The sequence below is a fragment of the Coccomyxa subellipsoidea genome (assembly GCF_000258705.1).
Source record: "Coccomyxa subellipsoidea C-169, whole genome shotgun sequence".
NCBI classification, from domain to species: domain Eukaryota; kingdom Viridiplantae; phylum Chlorophyta; class Trebouxiophyceae; family Coccomyxaceae; genus Coccomyxa; species Coccomyxa subellipsoidea.
Window position 1 is genome coordinate 1,901,874 of NW_005178038.1, and position 15,746 is coordinate 1,917,619.

Genomic DNA, 15,746 nt, shown 5'->3' on the forward strand with positions numbered 1-15,746 from the left:
GGAGCAGCTGTAGCCTACAGCCTGTATGCCATAAAGTTCGAAAGGAACGCCGCCGTTGCCCCGACACATGCGTGACTGTTGAAACCGCTCTTGACAGCTGAGCTGACAATCTTTCTGTTGGAGCAAAAATTTGACAATGACACCATGTTGATTTTGTCCAAAGTTTTTTGGTATATGTATATGCCTGCAGCTTACTCAGCTGTAAAGTTTCCAATAATTTGCTGACACAGTCTCGTACATCCTCAGTACATCCTGTTTTGCACTATCTGCTCGCATAGAACACCCGCACCTGTCAGTAAGACTGATATCATCATCAGACATACAGCGACTTGTCTCAAGCAAGCAATCCCGTTTGAAGATCCAGTATGCTGGCAGAAGGACCTGGGGCCACAAAGCCCAGGTACTCACTTTTCTTGGCTTCCAGGTCCACTGCATAGGTTATCCCAAATGTTGATTATACAAAGCTAAATCGGAAAGAATATTCAACAAAGGTCAGCCTGCTTGAGAACCAACCTTTTCACCACCTTTTCACCGTCTGCACTTGTCTCCAGGTGGGACTCCAGCGTGGCTGCGGTAGACGGGGTGATGAACGATGAGATACTGGTGGCAGGACTTAGGAAATCGAGATATGCATCATTGCAAGCCGGCTACATGGCTAACACTCCAGACAAGCGACTGCATCCACTGAAAGGACACAATCCAGTTGCTATGAGTATGAAGGCAGACATGTCGGTGCGCTCACATAACACATAATTGGCGTTGCCGTAAAGATCCAATCATGCAACCTGCTGCCAAGAACGCAAGCCATGCACAGAGACATTTATGGCTTCACAGGAGGGAGGATCAGTGGCGAGGTCTGAGGCAGCCTCGAGCAGGGATGTGAATGGCAATGGCCTAGTCTTGGCCTCCATTGTCCGTGGCGTTGTCGCAGCAAGCGGAGTCGGCTGTGAGACTGTGGTTGCGTCAAACAGATCCCATGCCGACCAACAACCTTGCTGGACCACAAGGTGCACCCACAGTGCTCCGATTGTTCAGTAAGCTGCATCAGTGTATGTGCTGCTCTTTCAGGCGTCTCAATGCACCTCAAGGGAGGGGACGCTTTCCAATATCAGTTTATGCAACAGGGGGATAGTCATGCACAGGTGCCACAGGGAACAAATGGAGAGCTACTGCACACTGGAACTGAAGCGCCGCCCCCACACGGATGTGCAAGTCAAGGTGTGTTCCTGGATTGCACAACTCTTGACCTCCTCATTGCAACTCCGGCCAAGAAGATATATCATGAAGGCAATTGTATACAGTCTGCAGTCTGACACCATTTGCTGGAATATTTTTATAGGTGACATTTGCGAGCCTGGAGTGCACAGCCAAGGCGATCAGCTTTGCGCACGCCAGCGCTCCGCAAATGACGTGGGAGCCACTGGGCAGCATGGGCCTGCGAAGCCACAGGGACTCACGCCTGCAGCACGTCATCAAGCTCGGCGCACACACCCAGATCCAGCGCTACCTGCGCATCACCCTCGTGGGCCTCCTGCAGTCCCCAGGCTCAGGTGAGCACCTCTGGCTGGCTATCAGCTTGCCGCAGATCACTGGGCTCATGTCCACTCAAGCGGCCAGAGGTGTCAGAATGCCTTTCCAACCACCTCAATGCTCAGGCTGCGAGCCCTCCTGCTGGTTATGAAGAGATCGCTCCAATTCTTTGATAGACACCTTCATGGTTGGCCTCATGAGCCGGTCAATTACCTAGTCAGTCCGTCATGGCTTTCAACGAGCTTAGGGCTGATTTCTGCTTACGCCCAGTTCTCAGAACTACTGAATTTCACACAGCGCTGCGATGGTGCATGTGCAGGCTCCCACAAGGTGGTGCGCATGAGGGTGGTTGCGCCAACGCCAGCCACTGAGCGCAGCATGGCCAGGGAGGTGTCCAGCATACCTGCTCATTACCCGCCAGGCTCCGCTGCAAGCACAGCCGCGTACGCCAGGCGGCCAGCGGACGCTGCGCAGCAGTCGCCCGCCGCAGAGCTGCCGCAGGAACCTCGCAGCATGCAGCCAATGCCGGTGAGCCGCCACCCTGCCCGCCTGCTGTTCTAATCAAAGTGTTGTGAAAGTGTTGTTGTGCCGGTGGACATACCGGTAGGCAGGAAGATCAATGTCATGTCAAACTCGAGGCATAGGTGAGTGGACGAAAGAGATGAGACTGAACACCGGTGCTTTGCCACATGCAGGATGCAGCGGTGATCACAGTGCTGGACGCTGGCTACGCAAACCCACGCTGGCAGAGCCTTGCTGGGTCGTCGAGCGCGCAGCAGGACACGCGGTCTGCACCCAAGGGCCCGGCTGCTCAACCTACAGCGCCCAAAGCACCTCCTCGGCCGCCACCACCTCCCCCAAGGCCTCTAGGTATTGAAGAATGTTTACTGCACAAGGAAACCGTGAGCTCTCTCAATCTTGAGGGAACACATGATGTGTGCATATTGTCGGGATGCCCCGCTTGTCCTAGTGCTCGTTGAAAATGTGTGGCAGAAGTAATGACTCCACTGCATAAGCAGGGCTTGCAGCGAAGGCAGTGGGTGCTGCGGGACCGAAGGCGCCCCCACCCAGGCCACCTCCGCCGCCTCCAAGTAAAGGCGCAAAGGCAGCGCCGCCGCCGCCCCCGCCGCCGCCCCCCGCCAAAGCTGCCGCAGCTCAACAGACCAAGGGGGCACCTCCTCCGCCGCCACCACCACCGCCAGGCAAGCGGCCGGGCGGCGGGGGGCGTGGTGCCCCTCCGCCCCCGCCACCACCACCGCCAGGCAAAGGGCCTGGCGGTGGGGGCCGCGGTGCCCCCCCAGCCCCGCCACCGCCACCACCGCCGGGGTCAAAGCGGACTGCAGTGGGGCCTGCGCCCCCGGTACTGCCCCCCGCTCCTGCCGCCGCGACCGCGCCCGTTCTGCTGCCCGGAAAGACGCCTTCGCGCCCGACCAACAAGATCTTCTGGGACAAGCTTGACCCCCAGCAGGTGCGCCACCCTCCTGCTCCCTTGGAAAAATTATGTATGCCTCTGGACTCTGAAGCATTAGATGCCCTCTGAATAGGGCACCCTATGACATGATATGCAAGCATCCTGTTTTCAGCAACAGTCCTGTCTCGATTCATGTAGATATGCTACAAGAAAGATAGGATAGCTCCGGTCCTTCATAGATTGCCTTGCCAATGGCACTGGGCTTTCAACATAGAAGCGGCATAGTCTAAGTTGGCGATGTCACTCGTCAGGCCCATTGCATGGACACACTCAAAGACACGTTCTCCACAGTTGTAAAAAGTGCCAAATATTTGGGCGCAGGTGGCCAACACAGTTTGGGGTGAGCTGGAGCCGGTGGAGGCGGACATCGACTACGACAAGCTGGAGGACGAGTTCGCGGCCAAGGCGACTGCCACGCTCAAGGGCGGCCGCGCGGACAAGGCGCCCAAGCACAAGATGCTGCTGACCATGCAGCGCGCCCAGAACGTCAGTGTCTTCCTGGCAAAGCTCAGGATGACGCCTGCGCAGGTCCTGCCTTCTTCTCTCTTGTCCTCTGCACGAATTTTCCCAATGCTTTACAATGATCTTGAACGCACTCAAATGAAGAGGAATAAGGTGTCCATTCTTACTTCAGTCGTCAGGTTTTCACATGCATTATGCAATCCTGGTTCCCCCACATCGGTGACTTTAAGTGTCACTGCTAGGCAAGTGCTGAAGTGTGATGATTGGCGGTGGCTGTGCAGATCAAGGAGGCGGTGCTGCAGTGCGGCACTGACAGCGAGGACTGCCTGGCGGACGATGAGCTCGCGGGACTGCTGCAGTGCCTGCCCACTGTGGAGGACGTGCAGCGGCTGCGAGCGGCGCCCAAGGACACTGCGCAGCTAGGCGAGGCCGAGCAGTTCATGCTTGCCATGATGTCCATTCCCCAGGTGGGCCTTCGCCCATTCAGCTGCCTTCCCAGCATTCTTGCACTCGCTTCTTCATCTAAATGTCTGCACCAAATGTTTAGGTGTGGTTCGCAACGCATGGAAGAAGCCCATGTTGCAACTCTCCCGGTGTCGCAGTCCATTGCTTTTGCCTTCTCAACAATTTATGCTGTGGATGGAGGCTGGAGCTCCACTGAGTGCAGGGTCCGTTTCGACTTTTTAAAAACCCCTATCAGTGCTGAAGGGTCAGTGATGCGTGGAGTGCGCAGGTGGAGCAGCGGCTGCAGGCGGCGCGGTTCGAGCGCCAGTTTGGCGGCCGGGAGGCGGCCACGCGCGCGCAGGTGGGCATGCTGCGCGCGGCGTGCGAGGAGGTGCGCGGCAACAGGACGCTGCCCGTGCTGCTCAAGATGAGCCTGGCCGCAGGCAACTTCCTCAACTGGGGCAACCGCGCGGGCGGCGCCGCCGGGTTCCAGATCGAGTCCCTGCTCAAGCTCAAGGGCCTCAAGTCCCGCCTGCCCGGTCGCACCCTGCTCCACTTCGTCGCCCAGGAGGTCTGTGCTTTCCCTTCCACGCGCCTGTTGTTACAAATAAGTAATGTATTGGATGCACACCACCCCTGATAGCATAAGATTGTGATGCTGTAGACCATGAGTACACTTCTGCTGCGCAGCCCTCCTGCATAAGTTATAAGAATTCTAGCACTTACCATTTATGGCAAAGAATTCCCAGGTGGCCAGGCTGTTTCCACGCAGACCTCCATTGGCATTGCACTCATGGGCTATTGTGAAAGACAGCCCGCGGCTGAGCGTCATGTGTCATGAGCGCAGCTGGCGAAGAAGCACGCGGACAAGATGCCGATCCAGGGCAGCCTGCGCGCGGTGGCGGCTGCGTCGCGGCTGGCGCTTGGGCCGCTGCAGGCCGAGGTGGCCGACCTGCTACGCTCCCTGGCTGCCGTCCAACGCACGCTCGACGCCATGCCCGCCAACGACGGCGACTCCTTCCGCCAGGTGCACACTCCTCAAATTGGCCTTTCTTTTACACTGTCCTGCTGTGCATGCTCGATGCTCGATTAGGGTGCCCCAACTGGAGTTCTACTGCTTTCTAGAGACCAGACGACATTCACTGACCTGGATCGCAGCCATTATGACCCAATTGCATGGGTTTGCAGCCATAGGGCATCATTCAGTCGCAAAGACTCCATGCTCATGCTGGCAATGGTTTGAGGCACACAAATGCATGCAATGCCAAGAGGGCTCAGTTCTTGATAACAAGCGTTTGCTGAACATGCAGGTGATGACTGCTTTCCACAAAAGGGCGGAGAAGAATGTGGCGTCCCTGGAGGCCGATCTAGCCGCGGCGGTGGCCGCGTTTGGGCAGCTGGCGGCGTACGTCAACGGGACGGCCAAGGCGAGCGTGTCGGACCCGCAGGCCTTCTTCACCGTGCTCATCACCTTCGCGCGCGACCTCGACATCGCCCACTCTGAGGTCACCACCGCCGAACAGAAGGTGCCCGATCTTGCACCCTTGCCCGGCTGTTCTTCCCCATGTGGTTACTCAGTCTTCCTGCCAAGACAGGCAAGGTGCATCTGCAGAAATTTTACAATTATTCCTTCACCGGGGACCAAATATCCCAGCCGGGCTTTACCATGCTTGTGTACCTTCTGCTGTGTGGAGCGTTTTGTTTCTGTGAAGGTTGTCTGCTACTGGTGTCCAAGCTAGGGGCTGATGTTGCTGACCTGCGGTGATATGCGCACATGTGCAGGCGGCACGGCGGACGGAGAAGGCGGAGAAGCGCACCAAGAAGCCGGCCGAGCTGCCGCCTCTGCGCCAGCGCGACAACATGCTGAGCCACGTGCGCGCCTTCCAGCGACTGCGCCCCGAGGACCGCAACGCCCTGCTCACAGAAAAGGTGCGCTTCACCTGCTTCCTTCACTTACTGCACATTTTTGACTGATCTTGGCAGTCTGAGCATACAGCACATGATCTTGCTGCACGTTGCCTCATGTCTCTCTTTAACATTCCAGCGCAGTGTACGAGGCACTTAAATTATTTCTTCCACAGAAGGAATTTTATGCGTGTGATCGCACCAAAAGCATGCCTAAAATCAGGCCTTCATTTTGGATAATCAATGGATCAACTTTGAACTTTGATGTGCGGCAGGGTGCGAGGGAGCGGATGAGGAGGCTGGGCCTGCAGCAGCGCAGCAGCGTTCCCTCCCTGCATGCAGCGCTGGCCGCGGAGGCCTCGGCCGCACTGGGCATGCTGAGCGGCGGCAGGCTCGCCCAGGAGGTGCATGCGGACCCCCCGGCCGGCGGCGGAGAGGCCAACGTCCGCGCCAGCTGCCCAACGAAGCCCCTGTGCGCCCCCCTTCTGCATTTTATGTGCATTTGCCATTCTTTCAAATTGGTACAAAGGCCATTCTTTCAAAAGTGATACAAAGGCACAATCGGCCATATCCCGCCGTACTGTTACAGAACACACCACCTGGCAACACAATTGCAGGGTCGCATGAGATTGAAGGGTCACGCATGCGTTGATGATTCAGTCCTGCTGTTCGGTGAAAGGCGTCCAATTGATGGTGCTGGGAGTTTGAAGTTGAGTTTTAGTTTTGAATGTCTCGTGGCGCAGGCCAAGTGGGTTGCGGCTGCCGCTGAGCGCGCGGCTGCATGGGACAGACTTCAGCCTGAGGGCGTCGCAGGCCGGTCAGCTGACGGCGCGGCGGGCGCTGCAGCGCGGCTCCCGGGGGCCCCTCACCGCGCGCAGCCTGTGCATCCCGCTGCCGGTCACACCCCGCCACGGCGGCAGCCTGTCTGCGCGGGGGCCCCTCGCACGCGTATCCGTGGCCGGCCTCAGGGCCAGCCGCGCCATGCACACTGGCGCATCCCCAGGCTCTGCTCACAGGTCAGCACCCCTGCCTGCGAGTCAGTTGGCACAATCAGTGATTGCCGCCAAACGATGAGTCTCGCTTGAAATGCAAGAGTGTCCTCCAGTCATTGATATGTTACAATTGTCACTGTCAATGGCACCTTGGGTACCCTTAGTCAGAATTTAATTTCACATTGAAGTCATACATTGTGGTGTATCAATGTCTGTTTGGTGTCCTCTAGACATTAAGTCTCTGCCTCCTATGAAGTCTTATAGTCAGGTTCTAGCTGACAATCAGGTTCTGTATATGATCTTAAGTGGATGAGTGCAGGGCCGAGGAGGATGGGTGGAAGGAGATGACAGAGGCGGAGATCAACGCCGAGGAGGAGGCGCCAGCAGAGGCCAACAGCGTTACACCGCGGCAGCAGCAGCCTCTTAAAAGCGGCGGCGTCCTGTCGCCGGTGCCAGAGGACGAGGCGGCCAAGACGCGCAGATCCAGGCACGGCGCACACCTCATGTGCCGATTATGAGATTGGAAAGGACCTAGAATTGGTGTAAAACACAGTGTTGAAAATCCTGGAAGGCTTTCTGGACCTCATCTATGCGAATAAGCCCTCACACAAGATTGTGTGGCTCACAGGGAGGTGGCAGCTGGACTGCGGCAGAGCGGCAACCATGCAGAAGAGTCCATCCGCAGCAAGGGCTTCCCTGGACAGGAGGCAGAAACCAACAGAGGATCTGTGGCTCTTGCTGGCAGTCAGGTGAGACGGCGCTTCTGCATGCTTCCTCTACCTGCTCCAGCAGTCCTGGGCATGTGCAATGCTGGATCCTTTGAGTGAGTGCACATTTTCACTGAAATTGAGAGTCTTGTCTTGTCCAGGAGGTCAATGCGGCCGGCATGCGGAAGTCTGCCGGCGGTCATCTGGACACTGCATCAGCCTCATCAACGCCAATGAACCCCCTCTGCACACCAGCAGGCGACGTGACAGCCAGCAGCTGCACAGTCGTCCCTGCCGCAAGACACGCTCCCAGCATTCCCGCACCAGGGGACCAGGGGCAGCAGTCTGCTTCACAGGGCTTCCCACAAGCGACGCCGGTGCCTGTCCATGACACAACCCCACAGGACTGGCCAGAAGGGCCGCACCAGAGCGAGCATGCTCGCCCCGAGCAGCCCTACCTGCACCCGGTCAGCCTCTTTGACCAGCTCGGGCCGCACCCAATGCAGAGCCTCACGCATCTGCCCGCTCAGCCGCAGCACGCAAGCGCTGCAGCCAACGTGCGAGCAAGCCTCACAGCGAGGCACGCCAGAGCAGCGGACCCCAGCCGCTCGGCGTCAATAGGCAGCGCTGCTGGCTCCTCAGACGGCTCCCACGACAGCTTTGCCGCCGAACCGGCTTCGGCGCGGAATGATCACGAGGCAAGCTCACGGGGTGCTCACGGGGCAGTGGAGGGTGGTGGGGCAGGCCACGTAGCAGGAGGGGACGCCAACGGACAGGTGCCTGTGCGGCGCAGCCTGCTTCCGCCGGTGCTGCCCAAGTACCGGACGTCGCCGCTGCGAACGCCCAAGCCCGGCAGCCTGCACGCCAGCTACGCTGTGCCCAGGCCCGCTGCACAGCCCACGTGGAGACGCTCCGCCGATGCAAGCTTAGTAGCAGCCGCCCCCAACCATGAAACTGCTCCTACCGCTGCTGCTGCTGCTGCAGCTGCATTTGCTGGCCCTACGCTGGCTGCTCCGGTTGGCGCGGTTGGGGACAACAGCCTGCAGCATGCAGGGGCAGCCCGCAGTGTCAGCTTTGGCGACGCCGGTGTTGCTGCTGTCATGGCGGTACGCAGCAGCCACCAGCATGTGTCGGCCCGGGAGAGAGAGAGAATGGCACGCAGCATCCAGGGTGAAGGGCAGGGATGGAGGAGGGGCGAGGCTGAGGCGGAGGCTGCGCAGCGCTCTGCACCCTCTGCAGTGCACAGGTATGCAGACGCGGGAAGCGTGGGATCAGAGGAGGATAATGGCATTCTTGAGGAAGAGGCAAGCATGCAGGCAGACAGCATGCGAGAGGCTGCGTCCAAGCCAGGTGGTGAAAGTGTTGCATGGCAGCAGGCAGCGGACGAGTCTCCCTCGCTCACATCCAGCAGCGCCTCTGAGGAGGTGTGCAACCCGCGCACCTGAGTATGCACACTTCGTAGTGCAAAGTAGCTGCTTACTGTCTGGTCTGACAGATTAAATAGTGCTATGAAGGTATGTGTTAATGGAGAGGCCGTATGTCGAGCAGGGTAAGGCTTACTGTTCAAAGGCATTGCAGAAGAGGGACTTCAAGAAATTTGTTTCTGCACAGGTGGGACAGTGGCAGCAGAGCGCTGCTGCAGACGGGGCAGCGCCGTCGCCCTTCAGCCCAGACATGGGGATGCTACTGGAGACACTGCCCACGCCCGCACCCGGCAGCTTTGGCTTTGCCGGAGACACAGGTGCCAACATATCCTTTTTCAACCTTCCCTTCATCATATAGAAGATTCCTTTCTTGGCCTCTGAATGGCATTGATGTCTTCATCTGCCCTCAACATGGTATATGACAACTCTTCGGGAGGCGTGTTTGACCTGTCGTTGGTGCGTTTTTTGTGGCAGGGAGGACTCCAGAGACGCCGGTCATGGTGGCAGCGCCAAAAGAGGCAGGGCAGGAGATGCGGCCGGCGCCCGGGGAGCGCTCGCCGCAGCCCAAGGGGCAGCGCCCGCGCTCGGCGCAGCGGCAGGTGGTGTCACACCCGCTCCACATCAGCAGCGACGAGTCCTTCGAGACCGAGTTGGGGCCCCTCGGCCGCTCCATGGAAGCCGGCCCCCTCAAGCAGGTCTGCCTCTCCCTCAGGCATCACAAGACCATTGGTATACCATTGTCAGGGGGGTACCTAGTACTATTTTTGCCATTGTGACCTCAGCAGAATCGGCCTATACAAGCCCTTTGTGCGTACACATAGCCCAAGACGTCCAAGCTTGGCGGAAAGGATATGCATGTTGCCGCTGCCGCGGCTGATCATTTGTAAGTAAGTAGGTAAGAAGGTGGCTGATGCGTGCGCAGGAGCTGGGCATCAAGCAGGACAGCGCGCTCAAGGCGGCGTTCAGCCGCATGGGGGAGGCGGGGCAGCTGCGCGGCAGCTGCGCGCTCATCTCCAGCATGCACCTTTCCCCGGGGCCGCTCGGCCGCTCCGTCGATGTCGGCCCTGCCGCGCCGCAGCGCCCCAGGCGCATGCACATGGCTGAGGTCACCAACCTTCGCCTGCATGAGCGCAGGGATCCGCAGCATGCTTCTGCCCCTCACGCTGCACAGGGCAATGTGCCCTCCAAGCTGCAAACCACAGCGCACTCCGGCATCACTCCGTTCCTCGGTGAGAAACCGCCCTACATTTTAGCTTCGCTCTCGGTCTTTAGATCCTCTTTCTAAATGCCTCTATAGACTTGTTTGGAGTCAGGAATTTAAATACCTTGGTGGCCTGATGCAGAGCGGCAACGACTGGCGGAGGATGGAGCCACTGCGGCAGAACGTGACGGCATGAATGACAAGGAGCAGTTGCTGGAACTCACTGGCGAGCTCACTGGCGACATTGACCAGGGCCTCTGCCTCCAGGTGACTTGGCCACTCCTCAGCTTTCCTCATCCCTATTCTCAATACAATGCCTCTATACCTTTGTTCCAATGCAGAGGCTCAAGCTGCATGCTTAGCAACGTCTTGAGTGCAATTTTGGCGCGCAGCCGCTGAGGGACTCGCTGCAGATGCATTCGCGGCTGGGCGCCGCTGCGGCAGCGGCGCGGCTGCTGGCATCAATTTCGCACCCGCCAGAGTCCGACTGGCCCGGGCCGCTGGAGGCTGGGCACCGTCGCGCGCGTTCCCTCATCCTCACCCCGCCGGAGTGCAAGCGGGCCGCCCGCTGTCCGCCGCCGCCCCCCGCCGCCCCGGCCCCGGCCGCCGCAAAAGCCGCGCAGTGCAAAAACTCCGCTGCTGCCGTCACTGTGGATGACGACCTGATGGTATTCACACCTGAGCCGACCGCACTGTCAGGTGCTGCCCGTGAAGCAGCTTTTCCTGAGGCCTCCTATAGTTCATCTGGGCATCAGGACTACATTAGTCCAAACTTTCGCAGAGAAAGACCACGCCGAGGAGAAGCTCAAGCTGTTCCACTCATATCAGACACGCGGACAAAAGGAGTAACGTGGGTTGTGGCATGTAGGGGCTGGCAAGGGCGGCAATGAGTTGAGGGGGGAGAAGGGCGCGAATGAGAAGGGAAAGAAAGGCAATACAGCTGATGCTGACGCCAGCCTCAGCACGCCGCAAACAGTAAAAGAGATTGGAAAGAGCGCGCAAAGGACACCGATGTGGTGGGGTAGCTTGCTGAGGCGCCAGCGCAACTGACTGATGCAACAGTCAACATGGTACAGCTGGCAGAAGAACAGCAACACGATGATGAAGATGAAGATGAGATTCACGCAGCAGGGCCCCTTTGTGAAAACTTAAGAATGTGTTAGTATATGTTGAAGCAAGCAATGGAATTGAGCATGCAGGACATGCAAACCTTGTGGTTGAATCATTTACAGTTCTGCAGTCCTTGCACGTACCGATCAGACTTGGAAACCGCAAGTTAAAACCGTCTTGCAAACTGCTGCGAACAGACATCGTGTGAGTGTTGACAAGGATCTCTATTATTCTAGCAATGTTGTCTTATCAGGTGAACACTATTTGCAGCACTGCGACAGTTGCACCACCATTTCATAGAAAAGAAGCGCTCCAGGCACACAATATATGCCCAGGCCTTATCATAAAGTCAACTTCTATTCGACAGATATGCGCGCATTCTCAAGCACAAGAAGTCTTTGCATACCGCCAGCTGCCCCTGTCGCTGTAAGCCAGGCGACATGAAGATGGTATTAGGGTTCCAGAGCCAACACTCTGGCATCCTGCTACATGTAGACTCATCAAAGTTTGATTTTCACAATGACACTAATTGGTTAATTTCAAGTGAAATCCTGAGAGCCTCTGATGTCAACAATATTTGCCCAGTCACTGCAACATCAGGTTCATGTAAATCCTCTACGGAAGACAATAACCCATCTTGACTGGTGACCACAAGGCCCAGTGGACTGTAAAGCGGACTGACTTCTTAACAAATCCACCATATTTCCGGTTCAATGCAACAGACTTTCAACAACCTTGGTTTCACCCTTGACATGCGTTTCTCTCTCAAACTCTTTGTCCCCTCAGCTGCTTTGCTGCAATCCTGGCTGTCATGAGGGATCCGATTGTGGAAAAGCTTCCTGATGTGGTATACCTGGCATTGCCATTCATGCTGCTTCTGCCGAAGTGACGCTTGCCAAGTCTACAAGCAGTGGTCTCAGAACTTTGCTCAGCTCTGAGGTGCGGCATCAATTGGCCATCTTGGAGGGACTGGTGAGGAAGCCGTTGACATTGGGCACATGTGCAGCCACTCTGTCAGCCACCTGCAGCAACACTTTTATGGATCAGCGTTAAGGCATCCAGAGCCAGAGAAGAGGCTTGGCTTATTGGACCGTCCCAGTCCAGCAAATACCAGCCTCTGCATGCTGTCTCTGCATCAGCATGCAGGTCTACACATCCAACTGATGATTCTCAGGGTGCTTGGGCGAAGAAAGCAAATGGCATCTAGCCGCTGAGTGTGGAAGTTGTAGCTGGGCACGCCAGGAAGCCATGAATTGTATTGAGTGCTCCGGAGACAGATGAAAATGATTGCTGGTTGCTGTGGTACCTGGTTGCTGTGGTACCACTCCAGGATGCGGTGCAGGGAACGCCCCGCGTAGCCAAACACCTTCCCATTGACGATGCGCATGCGCTCGTAGGCCCAGCTGAGCGGTCCAAGGTTGTACCTGAGAAATGGCTCCAGGACGATGATGTGGTTGTCCAGTCGGGTGATCAACTTGCCACTGCACCACAGATCTCTGAAATCAATGCGTCTGTTAGGCCACTTGTAAGCAATGCCGTACAGATGTGGGCGGCAAGGAGCGATCATCAGGAAACCAAACCCATTCAAGGCCAATGCATCACTGTGTCTGGCAGCAAGAATGTGTAGTGATATCGCTAGTGATTAAAGTTTGAGTATTTGCAGCAAATCATCAGGTCAAAGAGCGCTCCAAAAGCAATCCCAGCTGCCAAGATACGTGGCACAGGTTCGGGTTCATCAATAAGAGGTTGATAGAAGCATTGGCAGCTCACCCGGCCGGGTTGTCCTTGGTGGAGATGAGGATGTGGTTGTACCAGACCAGCGGGTGCAGGAAGCTGGGCCAGAAGAAGGGCGTGAAGAACTGCTCTGTGTCCACCAGGATTCGGTCCCCCTGAGGCACCACCCTCTGTATGTGGATCTCCACCTTCCTGCACACACATCCCGCAAGCCTTAGCCGACCTTCACTGCTACCTTACAACACAGGTCCTGCTGGCAATCTAGCAGGAAAAGGAGCGGAAATTGCTGTGAGGAGGAGATTGGGGATTCAAGTAGTTCAGGAAGTGCTCGCCTGTTGAAGGTTGCCCAGAAATTGAGCATGCCAAAGATCTGGTGCGGGCCAAGTACAGTGAACTGCGCACACATGAGAAGCTGAGAGTGCGCGCAGAAACATTGAGAGTGCTCATCATTCATGGGTCCATGCGCATGAATGCAGGCAATCAGGACAAAACTGCCGCCTTTCATACTTTACTCGACGCTCGAGACAGAGTCCCCTTGTATGATAAAGGCGGTCCTGCAGTAGAGTACAGCAGAGTGGTCAAAAGGGAATAGTTGATGGGGCCTCACGAAGGTGTTGTAGTAGAGCGCGTCCTCTGCAAAGGCGCCGAAGACGAGTGCGCGGCGGCCGCTGGCATCGCGGCTGAACAGGACCTCAGCCGTGCGAGGGATGCTGTGTTCTGGGTCTACCAACAGCGGCCGCCTCAGCTTGGGAACCTCTGTCTGCAAGGTCATTTCCCATAAGATTACTCCTCTTGCCCATATAAAGGCTTTCATACGCTGTATCTCCCCTTTCAAAAAGATGTAATTCTCTGGCCTTGAAAAGATGCCAACTGTGTGAAAGGGTGGTCTTGGCAGCCTCAGAAAGGCACATGCAAGTGGGCTTGCAGAAGAGTAGGAGCAGCACCTTGTGATTGACATGCTCATACAGCCAGTTGCCGATAAATGCCACAAAGCTACCTGCAGATACACAGCCACGGTCGCAAGGGCAACTGTTGTTGACCGGTCAATGACAAATGCGAATAGTGCTTAAAAGTGCACCCTGGTGATCATAGGCTATTGCAGAGCTTGCAATGCTGCAGGCAAAAGATTGACGAGCCAGGTCAGGGCGCGCCTCCTGCAGGAAGGACATGCTTGTACAGGAAGTTGCCAAGCCTGGGGACCTGGTGGTATAGGATGGACTCCACAACAAGAGTGTGGTCGTACTGGTTGATGATCACCTGGAAAGAGCAGCTTGAACCCTGGAGCCACATGTGCATGGCGATGTCACTAGCCAGAGGCAATTTGGAGATTCAAAAGCGCACACCTTGCCATTCGGCGTGTCCCGCAGATCAAGTACTGTGTGGATTTTCACCTGCACGGCCAAACACGCTACAATCAATAACGTGTGTATGCATGCATGCAAGCAACAGTGCCACTGGACATTTTTTGCTGTGAGTGAATAGCTCCCTTACGTCTTGGTTGGAGAAAGGAAAGCACCACCAGATATTACAGTGCTCTGCATTATAGAACACAGGAGATATTATCAGCTTCCTCCGCCCGTCATGGCCGGAAACCTGTGAAATGTCTGCAATGACTTGCAAAGGAAGCGCCATTGTGCACCTGACCAGCAAAGTCTTCAAGTTCGATTCACTAATGCTTTACACTTAGAGCGCACCTAGGACATCCAGCAGCACTGAGTTCCCCTTCTGGTCTGCAATGGTTTCAAGGTAGTCAATGCCAAGCCCCCTGTTGTTGAGGCTCCACAGCTGGTAAATTCCTACAGCGCTCAACGTTTGTGTCACATCAACAAGGTATTCCGCATTCAAGGAAGTCAGCAACCACAGCATGTATCCGAAAGATGAGGACACACCCCAGATATCGTCGCGATTGAATGCTTTGAAAGATACCTGCGAACGAAAGAAAATGTATCAGAATTGGTCAATATTATGTCCTTCAATTATCAGAAGGATTGTTCAGCACAGAAAACGTCGCTGCGAGCAGGTTGTTCCGTTCCAGATATCCAATCCCCAGATCAAAATTAGCAACTGAGCAGGAGTCAATTGCTGTAAAGCCAATGCGGGATCGCACGTGTGTGAATGTAGCATCTCTTGCCCAATACTTTGCCATTCCAATGACTCTCTCCTGGTAGTTTCCCAGCAAGCATTTATTGAAGGCATCCTGCAGTGGGCCTTAGAATATCAAAACAGGGAAGGAACAGGGCAGGTCGTCATATGGGTTCTTATTGCAGAAATTGGCTCAAAAAGACGACATCTTTGTACCTTTACGTCTCGATCTAGATCCTGCATATTTTGCTGTCCGTTTTCTTGGGGGTTTCTCTCCTCCTGCCAACCTCGGCTGATCCTTGTTTCCCTAAGCCTGATCTCAGTTATAGTTGTGAAGATGCAACTGATCCGGCCTTTAATTCAGGAGAGAAAGCTTTTCGAGCGCGGAATTTAGAATCTATGCTGGGGCGCGCGTCCTTGGAAGTCAGTGTGTAGGTGACCAGGACATGACTGATGATGACAGATGAGCTCCCTTTGGGAACGAACGAGCATGTAAGTGCTGAGTGAGATCGATTAGCACTAAGTGATATTTCATTGCAATCTACACCTGGTTAAAAGGACCCTTGAAGTGCCGCCCCTCGGCCATTCCTTTCAGCTGAACAGACTCAGCCGGGAACTGAGGCTTGGTGTAAATTAGTTGAAGTTGTGCTCCGAACATGTCACTGCTTGATGGCTCAAGTACTG

The 15,746-nt window shown here is 56.0% G+C and overlaps 2 protein-coding genes across 2 annotated transcripts; one reads left to right on the forward strand and one right to left on the reverse strand.

Moving 5' to 3' along the window:
- Positions 1-365: 365 nt before the first annotated feature.
- On the forward strand, positions 366-10,985 carry COCSUDRAFT_41065 (hypothetical protein; the record flags this gene model as incomplete). Its single annotated transcript, XM_005649245.1, has 26 exons — positions 366-400; positions 552-732; positions 835-1,007; positions 1,143-1,218; positions 1,340-1,550; positions 1,850-2,058; positions 2,226-2,400; positions 2,550-2,998; positions 3,323-3,529; positions 3,745-3,930; positions 4,197-4,478; positions 4,755-4,934; positions 5,218-5,433; positions 5,690-5,836; positions 6,088-6,284; positions 6,556-6,828; positions 7,124-7,309; positions 7,433-7,553; positions 7,673-8,617; positions 8,693-8,935; positions 9,123-9,252; positions 9,410-9,630; positions 9,858-10,164; positions 10,279-10,403; positions 10,529-10,804; positions 10,836-10,985. The coding sequence occupies 26 exons, from the start codon at positions 366-368 to the stop codon at positions 10,983-10,985; spliced, it is 5,901 nt and encodes a 1,966-aa protein (XP_005649302.1).
- Positions 10,986-12,193: 1,208 nt separating this feature from the next.
- COCSUDRAFT_41066 (hypothetical protein) lies at positions 12,194-14,612 on the reverse strand (the record flags this gene model as incomplete). Its single annotated transcript, XM_005649246.1, has 7 exons — positions 12,194-12,268; positions 12,553-12,727; positions 13,017-13,168; positions 13,588-13,740; positions 14,181-14,258; positions 14,324-14,371; positions 14,574-14,612. 7 exons carry the CDS (start codon positions 14,610-14,612, stop codon positions 12,194-12,196), a joined length of 720 nt encoding a protein of 239 aa, XP_005649303.1.
- Between the last annotated feature and the right edge of the window lie 1,134 nt (positions 14,613-15,746).